The 23186-nt window shown below is 36.3% G+C and overlaps 2 protein-coding genes and 1 pseudogene across 2 annotated transcripts; all 3 read right to left on the bottom strand.

Annotated features, from left to right (window-relative positions):
* Positions 1 to 1283: 1283 nt before the first annotated feature.
* On the bottom strand, positions 1284 to 1676 carry LOC114256548 (G-type lectin S-receptor-like serine/threonine-protein kinase RLK1 pseudogene; annotated as a pseudogene).
* A 117-nt stretch (positions 1677 to 1793) lies between these two features.
* Positions 1794 to 3173, bottom strand: LOC114256538 (G-type lectin S-receptor-like serine/threonine-protein kinase LECRK3). The gene is made up of 2 exons (XM_082900525.1): positions 2558 to 3173; positions 1794 to 2479 (listed from the first exon to the last, which is right to left on the bottom strand). The coding sequence occupies exons 1-2, from the start codon at positions 3171 to 3173 to the stop codon at positions 1794 to 1796; spliced, it is 1302 nt and encodes a 433-aa protein (XP_082756651.1).
* A 14403-nt stretch (positions 3174 to 17576) lies between these two features.
* On the bottom strand, positions 17577 to 20220 carry LOC114284827 (G-type lectin S-receptor-like serine/threonine-protein kinase LECRK3). The gene has a single exon (XM_028227764.2). It carries the CDS (start codon positions 20218 to 20220, stop codon positions 17818 to 17820), a length of 2403 nt encoding a protein of 800 aa, XP_028083565.2. The 3' UTR covers positions 17577 to 17817.
* Between the last annotated feature and the right edge of the window lie 2966 nt (positions 20221 to 23186).

The raw sequence follows: 23186 nt of genomic DNA, 5'->3' as shown, positions 1-23186 counted from the left end.
ATTCATTCCTTGGTGATTGCTATGCATAAGGTTTTTTCTATGAAAGACTTGGGTCTTCTTCATTATTTCTTGGGTATCTCCATTCAATCCTCTGCCAATGGTTTCTTCTTACATCAAGCCAAGTATGCCACTGATATTTTGGCCAAAGCTGGTATGACAAATTGTAAGGCTGCTGCTTCTCCAATGCCTACCAAGTTACCCATTCTGTCCACAGCAGATCTTCCCTTTGATCAACCTGCTTTGTATCGAAGTCTTGTTGGTGCCTTTCAATATTTGACAATCACACGTCCAGATCTTGCTTTTGCTATGAACTCTGCTTGTCAACATATGCATTCTCCTTTGGTTAGCCATTTTAATGCTGTCAAAAGATTGCTGAGATTTCTTAAAGGAACTCTTGATTGTGGTCTCCAGTTTCAACCAGGTCCTCTCACTCTCAATGCCTTCTCCGATTCAGATTGGGCTGGCAATGCCCTGGATAGCAGATCTACTACTGGGTTTTGTGTTTTTCTTGGTCCCAACTTGATTTCTTGGTCTGCCAAGAAGCAACCCACGGTTTCTCGGTCTTTCACTGAGGCTGAATATAGAGCTCATGCTCAAACTTCTGCTGAACTTAGCTGGCTTGGTATGCTTCTCAAAGATCTGCATGTTCTCTTTGTTCCACCTACCTTATGGTGTGACAATTATCTACTATTGCCTTGTCTAGCAATCCTGTATTTCATGCTCATTCGAAACATATTGAAGTCGATTATCATTATGGTCGCGAGCATGTGGTTTCCAACCAATTGATTGTCAAGCACATTCCTACTTCTGATCAGCTTGCAGATATTCTTACTAAACCCCTTTCTACCTCTCGGTTTCAATTTCTTTAAAACAAGCTTCTGGCTCATTCTTCCCCTATTAGCTTGACGGAGGATGTTAAGACTACTGAGAATAAACAAGCTCAAGCTCAATCATCACAGCTCAAGTCAGACACCACAGCTTCCTCACAGCTCAAGCCACAGTATGTGGCTTCCTCTGCTAAGGCCAGTTAGACAATTAGATAGTTAGATGAGTTGTTAGAACTCTAGTTAAATTGTAACTATGATTAGTTAGTTAGTTAGTTAGTTAGACTTTTATCTTTATAAATACAATGTAAATATCAGTAGATGGATTCATTGAATACAGAATCAAGTTTTTCTTTACTTGAACCATTCTGGAGCCACATATCCTCGAGTTCCTCTTATCCCAATATGAGTCCGAGACTGATTAAACATCAAAGATTTTGCCAATCCAAAGTCGGATATTCATGTTGTGAAATATTCATCGATGAGCATGTTTTGAGGCTTTATGTCACAATGGATGATGGGGGCATCGCATTCTTCATGCAAATACACTAGTCCTCTTGCAATTCCCCGCGCTACTTGAGTCCTTTGATACCAACTGGGTCTTGGAAGGCTGAAAAGGAAATTAGCTAAACTTTCATTGGTCATGAGCTCGTATACTAGAAGTCTTTGAGGCCCCTCATTGCAGTATCCAACCAATTGGACTATTTTTGTGTGATGGGTTTTCCCGATTGCACTCACTTCGGTTTTAAATTCCCTCTCTCCTTTTGACAACTTGTCCAACCTCTTGACTGCAACTTGATTCTTGGAACCAAATTTCAGTGCACCTTTATAAACAATACCAAAAGAACCCATTCCCAGTTCTTCCTTGAAACCTTGTGTTGCTTCATTGAGTTATTCGAAAATGAAAATACGCAAATTTGATTCAGGAACATTAGAATCATATATAGTCTTTTTCAATTTCTTGTGATGCTATGAGAAAACCACTAGAGAAACTATAACTAGCAAAAGAATGTTGAAGAGCCCAGAGCCGCCAGAGAGAATAGACCACAAGAGAATATGATTCTCTTTCTTTGAGTAGGAAAATGGATCATTAGAATTACCCAGAGAAGGAACACCTATACCTTTCCTTGTTTTGATGATGGCTATTGCACCCTCCTTTCTCCCATTAGACAACGGAAGCCTCTTCTTCCAACATGTTATATTACCGTCAAATATGGCAACCGTACAAGAACAATCATGCAAACAAGACTGTTCGCACTGTGTTTGATTGTAAGGTTGCAAACTATCAGAATCTTCGGATGGCCAATTCACGTTCAAAATCACCGTTAAATTATACAAGTCTTCTGGTTTTCTTGATCCATCATCTACTCTACAACCTATACAGAAATTTGGTTGGCAGCCACCAAATTTGTTATTTGGATCCGTAAACAAAAACCAGAGTGGGCATTGGCAGCTAGGAATGTTTGTCGGTTGGGTACAAATGTTTTCAGGGATGTGTCGTACAACTGACCAACTCTGGGTACCGACTGAAGTCTTTGAGTAAAAATATTGTTTGAAAACGTCATCAAAATCCAATGTTGCACGATGATAGTTGTTGGCGTAATTTGGAACATTGTTTGGCCATGAAAGTTCGACAGTAGATCCATTCCCTTTCACTATATAAATATCCACTAATTGATTGAAAACCAGTTATGACCTAGATTCAGAAGGGTTGGCGAAAGCCGTTCCACTACTGTAATACGCCTTATAAGCAAGTCGGCTAGTCCAGGCGACAGCTTTGAGTTCAAGAGCTCCATTCATGAAACGAAGCTCAAGCCTTCCATTCGAGTAATTGGTTTCAGTCAACCTAGAATACAACATGCCACCCTGTGACAATACTTGGGTTGGCAAGATAGTGTCTGTGGGATAACTAAAACTCTGCCATGCATAAACAGAGTTATTAGTACTACTTGAAAGCACAAAGTTGCCAGTGTCAAGCATTGTGGCATAAGAAATGGTGGTGTCAAGTGGAAGTGGTGCCTTCCATATTGCTTGGCCATTAGGACTATTCAGTGTGAGGCCACTTGCTGTGAGTTCAACCTTCGACTCTGTTTGCACCTGACTAGTTGTGTTTGCATGCCAGATTATGGTTTTGTCAGGTATCTTGGCATACCATATGGCAAGCAAGAAGATGTTTGTGTTGTCAAGTTGGCGGAATCCAAAAGCGAATTCCTCCGAAGGCGAAATCCATGAAGAGTTGTCACCAATGGCAGAAATTGACAAGCCCAAAGTTATGTTGGAAGCACTGAATACAGGCAGAAAAGGCAAAAAAGGCAGGAAGAGGAGATGATGGATAGCGGAAGAAGCCATTAAAGCTGTTGCTCCAACTGCAAACAAGGTTCACAACAATATGAGACATGTTTTGTAGTGTTTTAACCAATTGGGTTAGAGTTGTGCTATACCTATATCCACAAAAATCATTCATTCACATGATGATTCATAAAGATAAGAGGCTGGGCCTCACATGTAGTTCTAACCTCTTGATTTTTTGGTCTGTGAATCATTCTGTAAATGATATATGTAGGAATTATATTTACCAAATGAATCTACATCATAGCATAGTTGTCAATCTTATTCCAGGAGGGTATTGTACAAGCAAAAAAAAGTACAAAGAGCACTTGACTATCTTAAGTAATTTCTATTTGGGCTATTTATTTGGTCATAGAGTTGTGCTATTCTAACTTAGAAGGTAGATCTACTTTTCAAATCTAATGATGTGACAGTATATTAGAATATTTATCAAATTTCTCTCTTTGGTCTTCTCTAATCACTAGTTAATCATCTTTTTTACACATCACTAGGTCTTAAAATTCTTTGGGCATATTGAGATATTCTGCCCAATTTGAGTCATATCGTACAAATCTTGTTTGGATAGGTTAAAAAACACTATCTATAAAAAATATGTGAGCGAGATTTTTCTATCTTAATATTATAAAATTATATAATCAATCCATTTGTTTCTCATCAAATCTCATTAGTTTTTGATCATACTCGTATAGAGACTAAACGTTTTAGCCAAAAAACCAAAAAGTCATTATAAGTTATAACATGACTTTCTTTATTTTTCTACACATTTTTTTTGTAAAAAGTTAAAAAATAACTAAAATAACATATTTTCAAAGTTTACCCAATTTTCAAATCTTATTTGGATAAATAAGAGAGCAAAGTATATAAAAAGGGATAGAAGTGAGATCTCATTTTCTGCTTTTGTAATTAAACGAACAATCTCAATATTATAAAATTATATAAGCAATTAGTCCGTTTCCTATCAAATCTCACAACTTTCGTTGAAAAATAAAATTAACAGGATAAGAGAGTTTATTTTCTCTTCATTTCTCACAATTTCTTAATTTATAAACTAAACATAAAAAATAATTCATTCAATCATCCCATCCAAACAGACTGTTAAGTGGTTATATGGAAATAGGCCAATCATTGGTTTTTCTAGTTGTGGATCGTGTAGACTTTGGTGTTCCGATGAATAAAATAAAACATTGAAGGAAATTAAAATAGAGTAATGATTCATCCCCCTTTTCCCCCCACCCCCTTTGACCCCCTCTCTCTCTCATTGGTTACATTTTCTTTTTCTTTTTCTTTTTTTTCCTGCTCCACCAATCACCCCTGCCACGTGGCAAAGGGGGGTGAGGGGGTGACCCCCAAAAGGGGGTCCCAAGCATTATTCATTAAAATAATCATAGGAATACAACATAGATACTTACTTACCTTTGTACTTCAGCAAGTATTTTGTGATATAATTTTAGAGTGAGATGAAGTAAAAGATGAGAGAGGGAGAGAATATAAAGGCAAAGTTACAAAGAAAATATCAAAGATATAAATGACAATGAATACTTTTTGATTGCTTGTGCCAAACGCTTCCTTCATGAGTTTAAATTGGACCGTCAAGTTGATCTGTTGTAAGTCCATTTTTAATTGAGGTGATTTGAGCCGTTCATTTTGTAAAATTTGTTGAGTAGATTATTCATATAAAAAAATTAGTTGATTGGAAAAGAGTAGTCATATGATCAAAATTACGTTTATCTTGAGAGAATGGGTGGCTTCAAGAGTAGACTGTTCATTTTTTAAAAATAAGTGTGATTCAATCATGTGATTACTAATATCTAATCAATTTATTTTATTTTTATTTTTATATATAACTATCTCAACAAATCTTATAAAATGAATGATTTAAAATGCTAACGTAGGCTCAGGTGAGCCCACAATAGAGCAATTGGACAAGTCCAGTCGATTTTACCAACATGAGAGAACTGACTTGCATAAGGAAAGTATGACTTTGCTTTGCACAAAAGAGAAAATATCATTTGGCCTGCTGAATTTTCACACATTTTTTAATTTAACCTCTAGCTTTATATTAATATCAATTTTATACTTAAACTTTTCAAATTTTGAACAATTTAGTCTCTGTTGTCACATTCAGTTTACAATTGGACAGAATGTACTGACGTGGGTGGTAAATTGATTTTTAAGGTATAGTTGAGGGGTAAATTGATTTTTAAGGTATAGTTTGGGGTGTAAATAAAATTTCAACTGAACTTTGGTACCATATCAACACATTCCATCAAATTGTAGACGGAATGTGACGGCAGAGGTCAAATTGATCAAAATTTTAAAAGTTTAGGTGTAAAATTGATATTAATCAAAACTTGAGAGCCACATTGAAAAATACGTGAAAGTTTGAAGTATAAAATGATATTTCCTTTGTAGAAAATATAATTGAATTAGAAATGGATTTCTCTAGTTGGTTGTCTAGTCCCACCCATTTTGGATTGAACTCAACGATTTAAATCGTTTATTTTGTAAAGTTTATTGAGTAGATTATCTGTGTCAAAAATTAAGTTAATCGGATTTCAATAATTATTTGATCCAATTACATTTTTTTGAAAAAGAATGAATGTTTCAAACAAATATAATCAGATCAAGTGACGATCGATATTTCATCAACCTAATTTTTTATTTGAATAATCTGAGTGGTGGACTCTATAAAATTAGTTGGACTGAGAGTGCCACCTGGAGACAATCCCATCCCATTTAATTTCAAGGCAAGGACTTGGAAATTTCAAAGAAAACTGTGACAAAGACTTTTCTTTTCTTTTCTTTTTTTTTTTTTAAGATTTTAGTTTGCCCAAAGACTTTGAAAATAAGAAAAGTCTATCAAACCTTTCAACAGGCTTTAATCCTGTGTGGTGACGTACATGTAAGGCAATGAATAAAATTTGATATCAGGAATATGATACGGGATCTTTTGTTTTCAAGTCTTTCTATCCGAATATTTCACGCTTATGAAGGCAAAATTATTTATTATGTGCAACTCGCTAATGTTTATGCTGCAATGAATAGATGGGACAGCGTTGCTAGAGTTCGACGATCAATGAAGGATTGAGGTCAAAAGCGTGGTTCATGAGGTCAAAATTGTGGTTCTTAAGGTAATTAAATATCCGGGTATAGTTGGATCGAGGTCGAAAGTGTGGTTCATGAGTTCAGATCAGGAGATAAAGTTCACCTAAAATCTATGAAGCACGGTATTTTGAAAATATTACCTTATTCGTATAATGTACTTATTAGGTACTGATACTCATATTTGATAGAGCTGCATGTGTAATAGATATTCAAAATACGTACTGGATATTTTTTGTATATTCTTTGACAATTGAATACTTCATGAATACAAGATTGATATATTGAAAGTACACCAAACTATAGGATATTAGTGGAGAAATGAAAAGAAATGAAAGTTCTCCAAAGTATTATGAATAGTAGCAAAAGTTTGGGGGTTGGCCCTACAAACTATGAACATATTGTCTACAAGGAAGGTGATTATTCAGTATTCTCGAAATATAGACACGTGGTGCTTCATAAAGTTTTGATTGGTGGAGAGGCGTAGGGCCCACAATTCATATTGGGAATGGAGGAACAACATGAGATTAAGTAATTGGTAATTGACTTGGAGTATGGTCACGTGATACTCCAGGAGTATTGAATAATTTCCCAAGCAAAAACTAGGTGGGTCAAATTAATGGCTTCCCATTTAGGGCGATAAGAAAACCCCCCAAGACTGATTCTGAAATGAAGAAGGCTAGAGAAGGCTTAATTTATTAGAGAGTTTTGATTTACTTAAAATTACAAATCCTTTATTTGATGTGACAGAAATAAAAGATGTATTATTTAATGATGAAATTGATAGAAGTGAAAATTGAAATTTCAAGTTTTCAAATTTCACTTAGTTTACCTTTAGAATGAAACTTTATTTTGTAATTTTTCCTATTTAATACCATTAAAATAGCTTATAAACTTTGCTTTGATATTGATATTATTGAACTATGATTTCTCTTTTAGTTTTGTAATTTCTTTTTTTAGTTTTGGTATTAAACTTTGATTTGTAGATTGAATTTCAAACTATAAATTACAAAAAACAAAAAATTTATTGACGTACCTGTAGACACTCCATTTTTGACTGCCCTTAAGACTTGAGCACTACTGATTGCTTACTTAGTGATGCAGGCTATGCTATGCAAAGGGTCGATTTCTTCAGCAAGAGTAGAGTCAAATCCAAACCTCACACTCCTTTTTTGGACTAAAAAGATTTTAGATCTTAAAACCCTCTCTTTCAAAATATTTTGAAAAAGGTTTATGCGATGTTCCGACTCGTATTTTGTCAAATGTTGCGCTTTTCGGTAAATCGAGCAAGGACAAAGTGGAAATGAATGAAAAAGAGATGAAATCTTTGAAAAATCTTTCAAAACACCTTGTTTAGGGGTTTGGAGTTGAAAAAAAGAGGAGAAGAGGGAAGAAACCAAGTTGGGGGAAAAGTCGGGCATGAATTGTTAAGAGAGAGACGAGCAGTCCTCGCTAAATCGGGCCTATCCACTTGTATACTTGGATTTCAGCTATGAGGCCACCATCGTTGGAAAGCTTACTGAGGCTTCATTTTTCACTTAAGAATCTCCTAAAGCCGAGTCTAGATAGGGGAGATATGATTGGTTGAAGTTGGGCATCATTCCGGTTGGACTGAAACTGAGCAACCTTCACTAAAAGAGGAATATCTCTTAGCACACATGGAATTTTAATGTGAGGCTTCCATAATTAGAAAGAAGACTTTCAGGCTACAGTTTAGGCTCAAGAATGACCTGAAAATGAGTCCAGATGAAGGAGTTAGGCTTGCTTCAAGTTAGAAACCAGGATTGATTTTTTCCATCGGCCTCTATGGGAGTGCATCGGCCACAATTGGAGCTCATTGGCCATAGGTCGGCCAAAAGTGAACCTTATCGGCCACAAATGTTGGTTGGTTGGTCGGTTGGCCAAAAATGTCCAGAAAGCCCAAAATTGGCAGATATTTCTCTTCCAGCTGTTTCCAGCTTGTGCCACCTGTCCCAAATCAGATATTTTGACCAGACTTGATATTTTGCTATATATGAGAGCCTTATATCTCATATTCAAGGGGTTAGAACATTAGAGAATATATTAGAACAATTTTGGAAAAAGATTTGGGAGCCTCTCTCTCTAGAAACTCTCTCTAGATTTCACTCTCTCTAAGGATTTTGTGCTTGAAAGCTTGCATACATCCATCTTCAACCTATCAACCCTTAAGAAGACTTGATCACCATTGAACTGAGGTCCCGTGGAACTTGTTTTGGGCTGCTAAAGCTTGGTTTTAACTCAGAAATCTTGCTGTTTTGCTGTTTGGCTTTAAGGGTAAGCACATGTCCCTCTAAAGCTTTGTTTTGCATGCTTGTTTTACCACATTTGCAAACTGTTTTTGGCTTGGTTTTGAACTAAAGAAAACTCTGTTTTTTAGTCCTAAAAATGATGGTTTAGGCCTATTTTGTGTTGGGGGGTTGTCGCTCCCTTTTGTTCCTTAGCTTATATAGTTTTTGAGCCATCTTCCAAGGCCTTTCAAAACAACTTTTCGTGGCCTTTTTACCACTGAAATCCAGAGAATTTTCAGTGGTAAAAACCCTGTTTTGAGGGCCCAAATAGGAAAGGGTGGTCCCCTCTCCTCTTGTCTTGCTTGCTAGTGTTGATGGCCAACCAAATGAGCATGTGTTTTTACTTCTTTATGGCTTTGTTTAGGCTCATTTTTGTGACTTCTTAGACCTGCCATAACTCTGTTTTTGGCTTGTTTGATCATTGGTTGCATGTTTCATGTACTTGTAGTGTAAATCCTCTTTGTTAGCCTTGTTAGCCTTACAAAGAAGCATGCTCTTGTGGTTTGAATTAGCTTAGTTTAAATATGTTTTTGGTGTTATTTTGGCATGTCATAACTCTGATTTTGATTGGGGGACTCACCTCTTGCATGCTTTATACACTTGTAGTGTAATCCTTGCTAGCTAGCCTTGCATGCTTGTCTCTTTAGCCTATTATTCTAGCTCATTTTAGCTATACTCCAGCATAATTTTATTCATATTTTGGGCTGTTTTAGGACTGTTTTGGGCTGCCGTGGTCATATGACTCATGTTTTGCATAGCTATAGTGCAAATGCCTTGACTAGTCTTGAGTTTTGAGACCACTGCATGCAATATTTGTGATGTTTTCATGCCTTGGCATCATTTAGCATGTAATTTCAGAGCTTATTACATCGTTACACTCGCACATATTTCACTCTTTCTTTGTGTTTGACAGTTGAGCTTTGTCTCTTGCTTGCGAGCCATCATTTGAGAATGCTTTTTCTTGCTTATCATGCTATCATTTCAGTCCATTTTTGCCATTGTTTTGGCATACATGAGGTTTGTTTAGGGCTGGTTTAGTCCATTGAGCATTGTGTTGCATGGTTTTAGTATTGTGTCCTTCACTAGTTTCAATGTTTAAGCCTTCTAGCATATTGTACATGAAGTGTTTGCATGATAGGGTCTTATTTTTCCTGCCACTTTAGCACTGAAAGATCTGCCATCTCCTTCATTTCTTCACTTTTGATTTGTTTTGGGGATTGGTTAGTCTAGAGGTTATGTTTAATGCTTGGGATTAAGGCCTATGCTTAAATGGTTTTAACCCTCTTTTGAGGGTTCCTCCTAGTCAAAGGCAATAGTCTCTCCTATGCCTTAAACCATTCTCTTTGATAGACCTCTCTCTCATTAGGGGACTCTCACATTGGACAAACCGACTAATGAATGGATTGGTAATGTAAAATGTGTAAACAAACTCAATCAAGTAAAATGTGCCAAGATAAGCATGTTGCATGTTTGCATTGCATCGTGTTCAACCGGACGTTATGTTGAACACAAAGTGAATTGGTCCATTTCATACTTGAAGTGATGAAAATGGGCCAATCCCCTTTGTCTCCATTGCCTTTGATCACTCATGATAAGGCCATGGTCTTAGTGTTTTGCTTGTCTTGTTTGCATTGCATTAATTGAATTGGTGCAAGCTTGACTCTTTGGCCATCATGCATTGAGATGCGTGATTGGTGGCTTGAGAGCCGAGCACTACACTCCTTTGAGCTTTAGACATGATAAAGAGTGTGGTTGCACACACATTTTCTTGCAAATACACTGCCATGCCTCTGTTAGTGCTCTTATAACAACCCCGATCCATGATTAACATTAATCCGTGAATGATTATGCCTGACAAAAATTAAGAGGAAATTCTGTGTCGATTATATGTGCATTGCATCGTTTTGTGTTTGTATTTGTTTAAAGTAGAAAGATCTGTTCATGTTTTAGTTTCGATTTGCGAATTAAAAGCCTTATCGCCGTCTAAATCAGAAATTGACTTGATTCAGGTGCTAATTAGGATTTATAGAATTTTATGGTAGGTTTAATTAAAGTTCGGTTCGGAGTGATTAAATTTGATTAAAATAATGTCATTTGATTAGTTTTGTTAAATTACTACTTATTAGGCCATTTTGACTCCACTAGCTTATGTTTTCTTTATTCACTCTTCCTCAACTTGATGCAAAACATGAGAGAGAGAGAGAGAGAGAGAGAGAGAGAGAGAGAGAGAGAGAGAGAGAGAGTTGAGGGATTTGGGTCCTAGTTCAAGAATTGAACACATAGAGAGAATTGCTAGGAGAAAAGAAGAAAATTGGAAGCTTTGTTCATCTAGTTCAAGATTCTAGCACCTAAAGCCCAATAGATCATCTAAGGTATGGAACCAAGCCTTTAGCCTTGAAGTTGTATTGATTCATGCATGAGTTCAAGTAAATTGAGTTATATGATGTGAGAATCAAGCTTAAGGAGTGGAGAGGTAGATCAATCCATGCATGCATGTGCATTTCTTCACAATTTGAGCATGGTTTCAAAGAATTTCCTCATGCATGTGTTGAGTTCACTTTAATTTTGAAAAAACAATGAGTTTCATGTTATTTAGTAGCAATTGATCATGTTTTGGAGAACTTTAGTTCAAAGATGTGCATGCATGTTATGTTCATGAATTAATCTTGAGTTTAAAGTTGGGTTTTGCACAATTGGCATGCTTTTGGGCTATGATTTCTTGTTATAATCCTTTAAACATGTTGTTTTATGGGTTTCTAAGTGTTTTCCAAAGTTTTGGACCCAGAAAATTGAGTTTGATGCATTTGAAGTTGAGTTTGAGCTTGGTGATCGAATCTGGAATTTCCAGAAATTTGATCCATGCTCGAGCGGGGAACTTCACGCTCGAGCGTGCACTCTGATACATGCACTTCTGCTCGAGCGACGATGGTTACGCTCAAGCGTGAAATGCATATACCTAGAAGTTCTTGTGTTTTGCGGTCCGCTTGAGCGAGGGAATCTATGCTCGAGCGAAGGTCTGAGTCTCACGCTCGAGCGTAGGTCTAGTGTCCGTCGAGCGTGAAAAACATGCAACCAGTACTTTTTCAAGAGTTTACAGTCCGCTCGAGCGGGGAAAGTCACGCTCGAGCGGAGCTTCATTGTCTGCACGTCCGCTCAAGCGAGGAAAGCCACGCTCGAGCGTGGACCTTATTTTCAGCAAGTTTTAAGAAATGTTTTCCAATGCATTCTTGCACCCTCATTCCATCCTAGGCATTCCTAGGCCATGTTTAAGACTCCATAATGGAGATTAAAGGTTAGAAACACACTAAGAGCAAACGACATAAGTTATGTACAATTCGAACGTGTGTTTCAAGTGTGTATCTGTTATGTGTCATGTAGGTCACGTGCCGCGTACCGTTTGACCAATCTGCTCCATCTGTCTGTCTCAAGGCCAATTGTGAGTAATAACATAGTAAAGCTATGTTCAACTTTATTTATTTCTATATGATGAAATAAGAATTGTTTCCTGAAATGTTATGTTCTGTACAATGAATGATTGTCCAATTTCTGATATGTGTTCGTGACATCCTTAGTATCATGTGATATGTGTTGGTTGTTACCCGGTATCGAAGGTTCCATCATGGAACTTAATCTGTCTGCACTCTGTTACCCGTACCGGAGGCTCCATCATGGGGCTCAGCGTGTTTATTCTCTGTTACCCAGATCCGGAGGTTCCTTTATGGAACTGGTTATTCGTAACCCTCACGTGGCTGCATCTGTTATGTATCTGCTCTGTTAGTGCTTATGGATGTATCACGTATACTTACGCATGACTTATGATTTCTGTATATGATATGGACAAAGTATGAATTTGATACAAAACTAAATTGTGAATTCTGAATCTGTACGGACTCATTCATTGAAACCCCTTTACTCTGTTATTGTTCACTGAGCTTTCGCTCATAGTTTATATTATGTATGTAGGTGAGCCGACGCGTGATCAGGGCCAGAGTTGATGACCTTCATTTCTGTTTTTGTTAGCCAAATGTTGTGCCTCCCGAGGAGGTTCCGATTGAAGTCTACTTATATGGTTGTTTTTTTACTTATGTTAATCACTGTCTGTTTTGTACAGTCGGGTCTTAGATATTACACTCTTGTAAATGTTTTGTAATTATGATATCCTTAGACCGACACGCTTATGTATATACAAGTTTTGAATATTCTGTCCCATGTTTATCGATACAGCTCATTGGACTATTTATGTTTGGTACATCTGCTTCCACAGGTCCTTATTATATGCTCATATGTTAAGAGGCCTTTGGTAATCCACAGATTACTGGCCGGTTACGATGCTAATCCTATAGGAGCGGGTTTGGGTTGTGACAGCTCAGTTGCAGCAAAGGCGAATTTGCAGGAAGCAGTGGCCGACCGGCTATCAAAGTCTGCCGACCGGATATCAAAATTGGCCGATAGCCATAAACTCTGGCCGATGACCATTAACCTTGGCCGATGACCATTAACCGTAGCCGATGGCCTTTCCTCTTGGCCGACCACCCCTCAGAATGTTCATAAGGTGGATCAGAAGCATCTTGGAAGTTGGCACAATTTTTAGAAGTACAAAAGTGTACAAATAGAGGCATTAGAGGCACGGTAGTAGATTTTCGAGCGAAGCCGACCAAGCATGCATACACCCCTTGCCCCGAGGACCTCTTTTTACTACTTTACTTTGCTGCTTTGCTTAGCTAGCTAATGCTTTGGTTTTGTACTTAATTAGTTGATGTGTTTAGCTAATCAATTTATTTTGTAATAATTAGTTAACTTTTTAGTTAATTGGCTTCATTTTGTAATAATTAGTTTAATTAGCTTAGATTAGCTAGTTAGCCTATTATTCAGACCCTCCGTCGAGAGGGCGATGTTGTAAATAAGTGTGCGTGTGTGTGTGAATGTCTTCCAATCCCACGTCTTTCTCCTTTTTACTTAACTGCTTTCGATGGTTAGTTTTAAGGCATATTTCAATTAGCATCCTTATGTTTTGCATGCGTGCATCCATTCATCTGTTTTGCATGCACCGGGCTCGGCGCATCATACAAACTGCATTGTATTTTAATTCCAATTTGAATACATGTATCAATTGTTGCATTTCACATGACATCTTAGAATAGCCGAGCCTATCTTAGTTGCATTTTGCATGTGTTGCATTAGGCATCTTAACATAGCTAGGATCATGCATGATTACTAACTAGCTTCTGTTTTGGCTCGGAGTACACTATGAGTGTTTACGTTTTAACATACTACATGAGATGTGTATGTTTCCATGTTAGCATGCTTGCCATGAGGCTATTCGCTTAACTGATATAACTGCATGAATGCTTGTGAGTGAAGGTTCTATTGCTTGAATTGGAACAATTCATCAAAATGTAAGTTTTAAGCCCACTTTGTGGAGTGTCAAAACCATGTTTTCTAAGCCCACTTGAGAGTGGCAAATCCACGTCTTAGCCTACTTGCGAGTAGCATCTTCAAACCATTTTCACAAACAAACATGAGATGTTTTGTTCTAATTTGAGTGATTTAGTGTATACTTGTATGCTGTGCGCATCACATAGTAATTCTAGATTAATAATCGGAATAAGAACACATGCGTTTTCAAAACCACATATCATATTAGTAGAGGCCGATCTTTGATCGTGCGAGCGGGGGTGCTCATTTCAGGACCTTCCCCTCTCGTACCCAAGTTCCCAAGCCGAGGCAACTTTGGTGATGACGGACACGTGGCCTTAGGCATGAGTCAGGGTTTCCTAAATTTTCTAAAAACAAAATATTTAGGTGGCGACTCTGAAATCTGGCAAAGCAGTCAATGTTTGGCGCTTTTTGATTAAAATCGATTTTCCAAAACGATTTGCCGGATTTAGACTCTCTGGTGATTTATCAGTCTTACATTGCACTTTGTGAGATTAGTTTCAGAACTGTGACACGAGTCCGAACTGTAGTAGCTAAGAACCACGATTCACGCCCTCGCGCGCGGAGCGGAGTTCTGGGCAGTCTACAATACACCAGCTGTGCCTATATCTTTTTTTTTTAGGTCCCTCTGTATTAGTGCACCGGTATTATACCCGTACCAATATCCGTACCTGCACCCGTGCTTCATAGCCCAGAATTGAAATTGACACATGAAAAACTGAAAGAGTTAAAGAAGAAAATGAAATTGGAAGGATATGTGTCGGATCTTGACTTTTCGTTGCATGATGTTTGGGGAAGAACAGAAGGAGAAGCTACTCGTATGACACAGTGAGAAACTTGCAATAGCTTATGGGTTGATTAGAATGTTGATAGGAACTCCAATTTGAGTTTTTAAAAACTTGAGAGTATGCGGTGATTGCCATCGCGCCACCAAGTGCATATCAACAATAGAAATGAGGGAAATTATTGTGAGAGACACTATAAGGTTTCATCATTTTGAGGTTGGGGTTTGCTCTTGTGGTGATTATTGTTGAACCCAAAAATTGAAGCCCGAAAATTGAAGCCATTTCCTGAAATTTTTTGGGGAAAGAGGAATTAAAATGAATCATTTGTGAGATCCACATTAGGCAGTGGAGGATTTATGAGCTTGAGGGTTGAGTGATGTGAGTACCAGTTATAATCTGTTTCTAACTGTTGTGCCTGCAGGTGACTAAGCTGGTAGATTGTGTGAGGAAGTTATTTGTTGAGTGTTGAGTGAAGAGAGATCTACATTCTTGGAGAGCTTTTTTCTTTATTTTTCTTCTTATCCTTTGTGCTCAGCTAATCTTTGTTGAGCTTGAGTGCCTATATGTAGGTTGAGATTGTGAGGTTACATAAGGGAATGGCTTCTGTCCAGTCCTTAATCGGACTGGACCGTGCTGTTGGACCCGTGGAGGCCCACCACGGGTCTCATTTTGAAAATCTGAACCGTTCAATGTGTAGAACTTGTCAAGTACTATATACCTGTAAAAAATCACGTTGATCGGATATCGATAGCTATGTGATCAAAACAGATTTTTGTCAATTGTTAATTTATTCACCGTTCATTTTTTTTATACAAAACTGATTTGATCACATAGCTATCGATATCCGATTAATGTGATTTTTTACAAGCATATAGTGCTCGACGAGTTCTACACATTGAACGATTCAGATTATAAAAACGGGACCCGTGGTGGGCCCCCACGGGCCCAACAGCACGGTCCAGTTTGATTAAGAACTGGACAGAAGCCATGCCCTTACATAAAGTGAGCCCTGTTACAGATTTGAGCGCAGTTTCTTGTAGGGTCTGTTTATCCTTATTGGTGTTCACAGGTAGTGCGGAGGTGTGTTGGAGGTTGCTCTGTTTGGTGAGAGCTTGAAGGACATCTAGAGGGCCAGGCTACCAATATGCGCCAGCCCTTTTAGATGTTCTCAATAGGATTGTTGGTGTCTTTATTATACTAAATTTGTACAGATTTGCGTCTGCTATCTGTCTGCTACAATGCAATATCTTGCTGCTCTGCTGATCTGTTGCTATGCTGCATGCTGCTGTGCTGTCTTGTTTTGGGCTGCTGGGTGCTCTTTTGGTTTGGTTTGCTGTTGTGCTGATACGCTGCATTCTGTTGTGTTGTTGTGTTATCTAGCTATGCTCTTTTTCATCTGTATCTTGTTTTTTGTTTAGGGTCCCTATTTTATGTTAGATATGGTTTTTGAATAGAAGTATGGGTTAGAGAGTTTTAGATTGCTTTGTGTCTAGTTGCTAGCCTTTTGTCTTAGCCTTTTATTTTGGTTTTAACTGTTCGTCTTTTGTTTTGTATAGTTTTGCAGGGCCTAGGGCATACCCCTTGTAATCTTGTAATTTTTCTGTTTTTATTTTATGACTTATTCACCAAAAAAAAAAAAAAAGAAGGAATCATTTGGCATTAATGCTGACACTCTTTTTGAATCGAATGGCATGTATTTAACATAAAATAGGGACCCTAAACATCATGAAAAAAGAGTGATGCTACGTATCATGAAGTAAATATCATGAAAAACTTCATGAAACTAATCTAATGGTGAATGCATAACATACAATAAAACACTACAAACACTATAATCTAATCAATGGTGGAGAATCTTCATGAAGACTTTTCATGACATTATTTTCATGATACCTAGCATTATTGATTTAAGAATGTCAAGGAGGTCGTCCAAACCTGAAAAGTAGCATTACTCGGTCAAACACCACAATCCTTGATGTTAGCAAGGCAGTTGGCCAACTTTATCGGATTCCAAATGGAATTTGAAAGAGAACCAAATCTGACCTGCAAAGGCTCAAGTTTTGTCCACCGACTTGGCAATATTTTCATCGTTACTGTGAGTGTATTATTAACAACAAACTATATAATAGTGCTGCACGTATCACATTACACAAGCAATTTGATTGTACAATTCAACTGTCACCTTGTGTAGCTAATTGAGAAAATCTGCCATTGGTTATTTGCTTGCCTTATTCCATTCCTGAATAATAAGATACATCAATCAGTTGTGATATGTTCTTGCCATGGTTTCTAGGAGGCCCATCATGGGTATGATGCTCTGATCCGTTTATTTTTTAGGTTGTATAGTGTTGATCATTCACCAAAAAAATTAAATTGATCTAGTCGTCTGATTTTATCATATTTATCTCTAAAAAATAAACGGTCTACTTTTAAAATCATACTTGGCGTCTATTGTTTTGAAGACAATTATAATTAAATCATGTGGTTATCAGATCAATCTGGTTTTTGTCGTAAATAATCTACACCTAGTGACCTAAAGAATGAATAGATCAAATCATTAAAGTGAACCCAATAATAAGCCTCTAGAGCCTGGACAACACGGTCTTGTCCACATGGTTGACTAGATACATGTCGATTCCTATTTCAAATGTGATTTTCATAAAACAATCTATTAAAATTATTCATTAGTTCCAAAACACTGTTTCATGTGCATATGGCATTCGTGATCAAAGAGAATGCACAAAATATATTGAATAGGACCAACTTCATAATAAATAGGATAGGGTCAACTTTGTTCCCCATCCAACTGATCATTTGAAATACTTACATGCATTGAGAGAAGATGATAAAACCTAATGTGCTTGTTCTCACACTAGGTTTACCCTTAAAAATTATTTATTGGAGCTGCTTTTCCCCATAAAATTAACTCATAAAACAACAATAAAACAAAGACAGGAAAAAAAAAAAAAAAAAAAAAATGAAGAGAGGACTTGCCCAAACAAGCCTGTGTCATCATGTCTCATGAAGCTTAGGAAAAGAGGTACTTGTGCTAGTGGGAATAGGAACTTCAACATATCCTTCTAGCATTTGTATCACCATCTTCATTGTAGGCCTTTTTGAAGGGTCCTCTTGTATGCAACAGAGTGCTGTCATGACCCATCTGCACAGCATCGTGTTATCACTCATGGCTGCTTCATCATTATCTACCAAAGTACCTAGCACCCCTCTCATATAGCAGTCATAAGCCCAATCTGTCAGTATTGCTCTTTCTTCTTCCCCATATTCCACCGCCACATGCTTTCTACAACAAATGATCTCTAACAACACAACACCAAAACTGTAGACATCCACTTTAACTGTCACAGGCACATTCTTGAACCATTCTGGAGCCACATATCCTCGAGTTCCTCTTATGTCAGTACGAGTCCGAGACTGATTAAACATCAATGATTTTGCCAATCCAAAGTCTGAAATTCGTGCTGTGAAATATTCATCGATGAGTATGTTTTGAGGCTTTATGTCACAATGGATGATGGGGACATCACATTCTTCATGCAAGTACACTAGTCCTCTTGCAGTACCCAATGCTACTTGAGTCCTTTGATGCCAACTGGGTCTTGGAAGGCCAAAAAGGAAATTAGCTAGACTTCCATTGGTCATGAGCTCGTATACTAGAATTCTTTGAGTCCCCTCATCGCAGTATCCAAGCAATTGGACTAGATTTCTGTGATGGGTTTTCCCAACTGCACTCACTTCAGTTTTAAATTCCCTCTCTCCTTTTTCTGACAACTTGTCCAACTTCTTAACTGCAACTTGATTCTTGGAACCAAATTTCAGTGCACCTTTATAAACAATGCCAAAAGATCCCATTCCCAGTTCTTCCTTGAACCCTTGTGTAGCTTCATTGAGTTCTTCAAAAGTGAAAATACGCAAATTTGTTTCAGGAACATTAGAATCATATGTAGTCTTTTTCGATTTCTTGTGACGCTGTGAGAAAACCACTAGTGAAACTATGACTAGCAAAAGAATGTTGAAGAACCCAGAGCCGCCAAAAAGAATTGACCACAAGAGACTATGATTCTCTTTCTTTGAGTAGGAAAATGGATCATTAGAATTACCCGGAGAAGGAACACCTACACCTTTCCTTACTTTGATGATGACTGTTCCACTCTCCAATCTCCCATCAGACAACGGCAGTCTCTTCTTCCAACAAGTACCTCTACCATCAAATATGGAAACCACACAAGAACAATCGTGCAAACAAGACTGTTCGCACTGCGTTTGATTGTAAGGTTGCAATCTGTCATAATTTCCAGATGGCCAATTCACACCTGAAATCACCTCTAAATCATACAAGTCTCGTGGGTTTCTTGATCCATCATCTACTCCACATCCTAAAAGGAAATTTGGTTGGCAGCCACCAAATTTGTTATTTGGATCAGTAAATGAAAACCCGGGAGGACATTGGCAGCTAGGAATGCCACTATTTTCAACACAATAGCTATTGAACCCACAGGCACCACTACCAATTCCGTTTGTCAGATGCATACAAATGTTGTCAGGGATGTATCGAACAATTGACCAACTCTGGTTACCGCCTGAAGTCTTTGAGTAAGTATATTGCCTGAAAACGCCATCAAAATCTAGTGTTGCACGAAGATAGTTACTGTCGTAATTCAAAACAATTTTGGGCCATGAAAGTTCGACAGTAGATCCATTCCCTTTCACTATATAAATATCCGCTGATCGATTGAAAACCAATTGAAACCCAGATTCAGAGGAGTTGGTGTGAGCCCTTCCACTACTGTAATAAGGATCATACCGATATTGGCTAGGCCGGGCGACAGCACTGAGCTCAAGAGCTCCATTCACGAAATGAAGCTCAAACCTTCCATTTGAGTAATTGGTTTCAGTCAGCCTAGAATACAACATGCCACCCAGTGACAACACTTGGGTTGGCAAGATTGTGTCTGTGGGATAACTGAAACTCTCCCATACATAGACAGAGCTATTAGTACTACTCGAAAGCACAAAGTTGCCAGTGTTAAGCATTGCGGCATAAGAAATGGTGGTGTTGGGTTGTGCCTGCCATATTGCTTGGCCATTGGGACTATTCAGTGTGAGGCCATTCGCTGTGAGTTCAACCTTCGACTCTGTTTGCACCGGACTAATTGTGTTTGCATGCCAGATTATGGTTTTGTCAGGTATCTTCGCATACCATATTGCAAGCAAGAAGATGTTTGTGTTGTCAAGTTGGCGGAATCCAAAAGCGAATTCCTCCGAAGGCGAAATCCACGAAGAGTTGTCACCAATGGCAGAAAGTGAAGAGCCTAAAGTTATGTTGGAAGCACCGAATACGGGCAGAAAAGGCAAAAAAGACAGGAAGAGGAGATAATGGATAGCAGAAGAAGTCATAAAGCTGTTGCTCCAACTGCAAACAGGGTTCACAACAACATGAGATATGTTTTGTAGTGTTTTTAGCCAATTGCGTTAGAGCTATGCTATATGCAAAAAAATTCTTCACTCACTTATTTTTTGGAATTTCACAACAATGATCGAGATTCATTTAAAGTAAGGGTTCACGTGTAGGTCCTAATTAGTGAATGTATATGATAATTAATAACATTTTTTTATCAAATACTATTAAAAACCGTCACCAATTATTAATTTTCATCGACAATTTGAAAATTGTCACAAAAAATGTTACTAATTATAAGTTTTAGCGACAATTTAAAAAAATCGTCACAAAAACAGTCACTAATTTTTAACTTTCAGCTACAGTTTGAAAAATTCGTCACAGAAAAACGTCACTAATTGTTTGTTTTAACGACAATTTATAAAAACCGTGACAAAAAAAAGTAACTAATTGTTAATTTTTAGCGACATGCAAAAAATTGTCAAAAAAAATTAATTTTAGCAACGATTTTATTAGGACTTATTTTCAATAGGACTTGATAGAAATTAGTCCAACTATTAGGACCTATTGATAGTTTTTCTTAATTAATGGTGTTTTTCATCAAACATTATTAAAAAACGTTACTACTAATTAATTTTCAGTTACAGTTTGAAATTTTTGTCACAAAAAGTAACTAATTATAAGTTTTAGCTACAGTTTAAAAAAATCTTTACAAAAAAAATCATTAATTTTCAACTTTTAATGACAGTTTGAAAAATGCGTCACCAAAAAAATATTACTAATTGTTAATTTATAAAAATCGTGACAATAAAGTCACAAATTGTTAATTTTTAGCGACATATATGGAAAATTGTCACAAAAAATTATTTTTAATGACGATTTTACTGTGTCTAATTTTCAATTAGAGTTGATGGGAATTAAGTTTAACAATTATGACCTATTAATAATTTACTCCATTAATTATCATAAAACCTATTAAATAATAAATCCACCTAATAAGCCCTATGGACATGTTTGATTGGATGGATTAGAGCATGTGATTGAGATTATTAATTCGTGAGCCTAATTATCTTAGGTTTGTTTTAACATTTTGGTTTAGGACTATTAATCTAATGGATAATTAATCCAATAAAATTGTAGAATTATTAGTAATAGAGTAGGGGTGAGATTATTAATCCCATGAAGAGATTATTAATCCCATGAATAATTTATCTTATTAATCCAATTAGATAATAAATATCACACTAATTTAATAAAATTATTAATATCTCAATATTAATCTTATGAATCAAACATGACCGATATGTAATTCCTTACCACGCTAACTTTGAATATACACTACTAATTTGAAATTCATGCCAATTTTCTAAACAGTTCTCTAGCGTCAGAGATGGTTTTTGTTCACATAACCATGATAAAGATACTAGTGTGGGGCTCACAAGTGGGCCCACCCTCTTGGTTTTTTTTTTTTTTTTTTTTTTTTTTTTTTTTTTTTTTTTGAACTATTTTCTTAAACAATTCTACAAGCCTAGAATTTTTACCCATAATTTTACCTATCAATTTAGTCCTAACCACACAAAAACCTTTTTGTTCTGTAAATAATTTATGTGTAAATATATTTACTAAATGAATTAAAATTATAGCAAAGTTGTCAATCTCATATTCCAGGACGGTATTGTACAAGCAAAAAAACAAAGGTACAAGGGCGACTCAACTTTGTGGTGTTTTGAAAAGTTGGTAAAAAATTAATTTTTTAATTTTTTTTTTATAACTTTTTACCTTTTTTGTGTTAAAAAAAACTGACTTTTTTTGTATACAAAAAAAAAATAATAATTAAAAAGTCAAAAAACTCTCTTTTTACCAAAATTTCCAAAACGCTCCTTCGTTTTAGGTAATTTCTATTTGGCTATTTCAGACTACCTATTGAGGTGAGCCAAAATGAGTACAAATCTTGTCTAGATAGCTAAGAAAACAAAGTCGATAAAAAAGGGATATCAGTAAAAAAACTTATTTTTTGAAATTTAACTGACAATCGCAATATTATAAGATTATATAACTAATTAGTATGTGACCCATGTGATACACGAAAATTTATTTTTAAAATAAAAAATTAATTTTGAATTTTAATACTTCATGTGTAAAATATTTTAACAATTAAAAGTTAAATACAGATAGATTTACTAATGGTTAATGAAAATTCTTGTCAATGTGTGTGATCCTATGTAAAATAGGCTCATAAAAGTGTTAGTTGAATATTATATATATTAATTTTAGTTAAATTATTTGTATATTTTGATAATTTTAGTTATATCGTATTATAAAAGTATAATTATCATATAATAATTCTGTATGATATATATATATATATATATTAAATTATAGGATAGTAAAATAAATATTTATTTTGGTATTAAAAATAATAGTTAATTTAGAAGAAGAATTAGTATCATAAAATTAAAATTAATTCTAACTATTTAATTTTCTTTTATATTCATTTGGAAAATAAAAATATATAAAAATAGAAACTATATAAAATTTATTGAAAAAATTAAATATAAATATATTGTAATTGGATTATCATATAATGATTTTATGCTATATATATATTAAATTATAAGAGTGTAAAATGAAAAAAAAAAATTAGTCTAAGGTCCCTCTCCTAATTTTAGTAATGGAAGAGGTCCACAATATTATTTTGTGATGTCTAAGGTCTCTCAACCCCATACTCATATATCACAGAGAAATTTGACTCTCTCAAATTAAACATCATCTCTTTCTCTCTCTCTACAAACTTCTCTATTCTCAGATGAGTGACAACAAGCGCAAACGAGGCCAAAAGCCCAAAAACTGACTCCCCGAAACCCTAGATTTCCCAACCACCACCACCATCACCACCAGCTTAGCCTCATCTTCCTCTCCTGCCATCGACAACGACGTTGTCTTCTCCGTTAGCAATGTCAAGCAA

This window comes from Camellia sinensis, chromosome 13 (assembly GCF_055761805.1).
Source record: "Camellia sinensis isolate YWXY chromosome 13, ASM5576180v1, whole genome shotgun sequence".
Lineage (NCBI taxonomy): Eukaryota > Viridiplantae > Streptophyta > Magnoliopsida > Ericales > Theaceae > Camellia > Camellia sinensis.
The sequence above is the reverse complement of the archived record's forward strand: the minus strand, read 5'-3'. Positions and strand labels throughout refer to the sequence as shown.